The following is a 4,505-nucleotide window of genomic DNA, read 5'->3' as shown; positions in this document are numbered from 1 at the left end:
CACACACACACACACACACACACACACACACACACACACACACACACTTGCGGAAGCCTTGTCTGCTCTTCTGCAGATTGTCTATCATGCTCTTGCTGACTCCAGTGGGGCTACTGTCCCCAACATAGCTCTCCTCTCCTCTCCCTTGTCCCTCTTGGCCTCTGGATGCATTCTGTCCCTTTCGTGATGCAAACCTGTATCCATCGCTTGTCCCTCCACTGTGTGAGGCTTCACCATCAGCACTAGCACTACCTCTGACACCCCACAGGCAACCACTACTGGCGTCTGGACTCCAGCCGTGATGGGTGGCATAGCTGGCCCATTGCTCACCACTGGCCTCAGGGTCCTTCGACAGTAGATGCTGCCTTTTCCTGGGATGATAAAGTCTATCTGGTCCAGGTGTGTATTGGGAGAAAGGCTTAAGGTGGAAACTGGGACAAGGCTCTACGGGTCTATGTTGATTACTTTCCTTTGTCTCCTAGGGTACTCAAGTGTACGTCTTCCTGTCAAAGGGAGGCAATACCCTAGTAAGTGGTTATCCAAAGCGGCTGGAGAAGGAAATTGGGAGCCCTCCCGGTATCAACCTTGAGACTATAGATGCAGCCTTTACCTGCCCTGGTTCTTCCAGGCTCTATGTCACCGCAGGTGAGGAGCTTTTGAGTGTTAAGGCGTGTCTTCTTCTGCTAGCTCTTCATGGCATAGATGACCAGGAGGACATGAAGAGAGCTAATTCACTCATAATATAGAAGCTATGTTAAGTTTGTTGTCTTCTTCCCAGGACGGCGGCTATGGTGGCTGGACCTGAAGTCAGGAGCTCAGGCGACATGGACAGAACTTTCATGGCCCCATGAGAAAGTCGATGGGGCCCTGTGTTTGGAAAAGTCCCTTGGCCCCAACTCATGTTCTTCCAGTGGTCCCAGCTTGTACCTTATCCACGGGCCTAATTTGTACTGCTACAGCAGTATAGACAAACTGACGGCAGCCAAGACTCTTCCTCAGCCCCAGAGAGTAAACAGCCTCCTCGGCTGCAGTCAGTAGAAGCCCTGATGGGAATTAGCCCTGCCCAGCCCACCTCTGTGTTTTCAGCCGAATAAAAACCAAATGGCTTCTTCACATGAGTCATAGGATACTGATTGTACTGAAAAGTTAAATCTTTTAAAAATATTTATTATTTTATCATTTAAAAAAAGCATATGAATGTGTGTGGGTATATGCATGTGGGTGCAGGTGCCCACAGAGGTGGGAGGATTCCGATCCTCTGGCGCTAGAGTTACAGGCAGTTATGAACTGTCCAGCTTGGGTGCTAGGGATCAAATGTGGATCTTAGTCAAGAGCAGGGTGAGCTCTTAAAAGCTGAGCCATCTCACCCATTCAAGCAACTACTCTTCTGAGACTCCCCAAGCTCAAGCCAGGCTGTGGGAGGCAGAGAAGCCTGTCAAATCCAGATCATAGGCCTTTTAAAATTATTCATTTATTTATTCACTTTACGTCCTGATTGTAGCCCCTCCCCCTCTCCTCCCAATCCCACTCTTTTTTCCTATTTTCCCCTCCCAACCTCTTACCCCACCCCCCACTCCCCACCCCTCCACCCCCGGCCAGCATATCCAGTCGAATCAGGACTGAGTGCATCCTCTTCCTCTGTGGCCTCTTGAGGCAGTCCCAGCAGGGGAAAGTGATTGAAAAGCAGGCAACAGAATCCATGTCAGAGTTAGCCCCTGCTCCCCTTACTAGGGAACCCCTATGAGGACGAAGCTGCCCATCAGCTACCATAGGCCTTTTATTGCTTGCTTTTCCTTTCATTTGTTCTGATCCTTCTGATCCCCTCTTCCTCCCTTCCCTCCTCCTCTTGCCTTCTTTTCCTGGAAGGGTCTCTTGTAGCCTAGGCTACAAACTCAAACTCACCATGTAGCCAAGGATGTCCTTGAACTTCTCTAATACCACTGTCTTGACCTGTCTAGTGTCAGGGTTACAGGCATGCACCACCATGCCTAGCTCATGCCATGCTGGAGATCAAACCCAGTACTTTGTGAGTGCTAGACAACACTCAACCAGCTAAGCCTTATTCCTAGCCCAGAACACGATGTATTCCAATCTCTCTACACATAGTGAGAAGAAGGACCAGAATGGGAAGAGAAACTTATGAGTGTGCACAGCATGTAAGAGAGTTAAGACTCTGACCTAACCTGCAAGCTGACCACAAATGGCCCTTGGGCATCAGGAGCCACAGGGCCTGTGGAAACTACACTGTTCGAAGTGGGTTGGTGTGGAGTTGCTGTGGAATGTCTCCTACGGGAGACATTGTAATTTGTAATTCTGAGTGGTTCCAGCAGAAGTCAGCAGTCAAGATTCTATTGCCTTGAATTAAGGCCAAACAGGATGAAGACAAAGAGTTTCTGAAAACAAGAACAACAGGTGTGCACCAGTGGCAGGTTGGAGACAGGACTGGCTGTGAGTGCTGGAACAGTGAGATGAACATGCAGGCTCGGCCTCTGGGGACTCTGCTGGAGCCTGGAGCTGCAGACAGGCTGCTGGTACGGGTGGTTGGATCCTCTTTTACCCTCCATGGTGTTTGCACTCTAGAGGCCAATAGGTGCCTCCTGCATAGAAGTTTCAATGCATGGTTCTTTTCTGCTCAGAAACCACCCAAAGCTTTAGGCGCCAAACTTAAAACCACCGAGTTAGGAGGTTCTAACAAGTAGATCTCAGCTGAGATTCTCTTTCCTTTCCAAATACAGCTGAGATTGGGGTTGCTTTGTTCTAGGACCTAAAATTTAGGCTTAAAAAAAAAATAGACTGAAACTCTAGCTGGGGTACGGGTCATGTTTGTTTGTTTAATTTTATTTTATGAGTTTGGGTGTTTTGCCTGTGTGCTGCTGGTGGAGGCAGAAGAGGGCATCTGATCCCCTGGGACTGGACTTACTAGACAGCTGTAAGCTGCCATGTGGGTGCTGAGAATTGATCTTGGGTCCTCTGGGAGAGAAAAGCTAGTACTTCTAGTGCAGAGCCATCTCTCTATCACCAAACTGGAGGTTTTATTCTGAGTATCCTACTCTCTGTGACTTCTTCGATGGGTGTAGTGCTGTGCTTGGTGGCTCGGGCCTGGGAGCTCAGTTACCGGAGAGACTGATAGCAGGAGGGTTACAAAGCCAACAGTTGTTGCCTAGGCCACAAAATGAGTTTAAGGGCAGCCCGAGCGACATAGCAAGAGCTTTTTACAAAGTAAAATATAAAAAGAGGGAAACAACTCAGTGATAGAACGCTCGAGAAGAATGTGTGCGTGCACATTTTTGAGTGTGTGTGTGTGCATGTGCATGTTGTGCAGGTGTGTACGTGGACTCAGGGTCAATGTTCAGATCCATGCCGGCCACTCTTCCTTCGTGCAAGTGAGGCAGGCTCTCTCTGCCAACCCCAGCAGTCAGTGCTGCAGCTCGTCTTGCTGTTCTTCCTTGCTCTCTCCGGGCTAGAACTACAGGAGGCTGCTCAGCTCACCTGGCATCTACCCATCCAGCATTTACGTGGGTTCCTGGTGATGCCAAATCAGGTTCTCACACCGTGGAGCAAGTGCTTTAACTCCTGAGCCATCTCTACAGCCCCTCTCTCTACTATTCTTATGGCTGGCATCTGTCACCCTCCTGACTGTGTCCTGTCAGTTATAAAAAATTCTCTGTACAGATGTTTCTCCTACTTCAGCTCCCCTATGGCCAAACTGTTGCTCTTCATCACTCACAACTGTTTCACCTGTGAAGAAATCCCTTCAATCACAGCATCCCATGTATGAGCCCAATCTAGTTTTATTCTGCTTCCATGCACACCCCATTCCCACCCATGCTTCTGCTCTTTTACTTTCTTACTATCTTCTATTCCCTGAAAGCCATTTTTCCTCCCTAGATTGAACACAAGTATTGAACATTTGAAGTACTTTCATAACGACACTTTCATTTCTCTGCCTTACTGACCCAGCTAGAGGTCAGAGAAAGAGAATTTCAGAATTTGACATGCCTGACTTCAAACACCTGCTAACCCTCTTAACTCACTGTTGAGAAACTCTCTGAGTTGTTTGGGTTTTGGAGATAGGGTCTTATATAGCCCAGGCTGGCCTTAAAGTCTCTTTGCAGCTAATGGTAACCTTGAACTCTCTCTTCTCCTGTCTCTTCCTCCCAAGTGCTGGGATTACAGGCATATGCCACCACACTGACACTCTCTGAGCTGTGTGCATGTGTGTGTCTCTGTGTGTGTGTCCTACATACATTTGCAAACTAGGAATATGTGTTACATCAGTCGTTCAATATGGCTACAGAAATCACTGGACATTCCAAGTGAACAAGAGTTTAAAGCAAAAGCGTTATCCAAACACTAACTGATTCATGGTTTGGATGAGTAGAACAGAGAAGTGGCACTGTCCAAAGATGCAGAGGCTGGGGATGACACATCTGGATTGGCTTGTATTGCTGCTTCTCCTCTTCTTCTTCTTCTTCTTCTTCTTCTTCTTCTTCTTCTTCTTCTTC

At 48.1% G+C, this 4,505-nt stretch overlaps 1 protein-coding gene across 1 annotated transcript in view; it reads left to right on the top strand.

The window, feature by feature from the left end:
* Hpx (hemopexin) overlaps positions 1-1,118 on the top strand; it is a 7,841-nt gene extending 6,723 nt beyond the window's left edge. The window contains exons 8-10 of the mRNA XM_055597397.1: positions 269-399; positions 483-645; positions 779-1,118. Coding sequence (XP_055453372.1) covers positions 269-399; positions 483-645; positions 779-1,038 — 554 coding nt within the window. The 3' untranslated portion in view covers positions 1,039-1,118. The remainder of the gene's footprint in view (positions 1-268; positions 400-482; positions 646-778) is intronic.
* The last annotated feature ends 3,387 nt before the right edge of the window (positions 1,119-4,505 follow it).

The sequence above is a fragment of the Psammomys obesus genome, unplaced genomic scaffold, assembly GCF_907164565.1.
Source record: "Psammomys obesus unplaced genomic scaffold, mPsaObe1.curated_primary_1811, whole genome shotgun sequence".
In the NCBI taxonomy this organism is placed as follows: domain Eukaryota; kingdom Metazoa; phylum Chordata; class Mammalia; order Rodentia; family Muridae; genus Psammomys; species Psammomys obesus.
The sequence above is the reverse complement of the archived record's forward strand: the minus strand, read 5'-3'. Positions and strand labels throughout refer to the sequence as shown.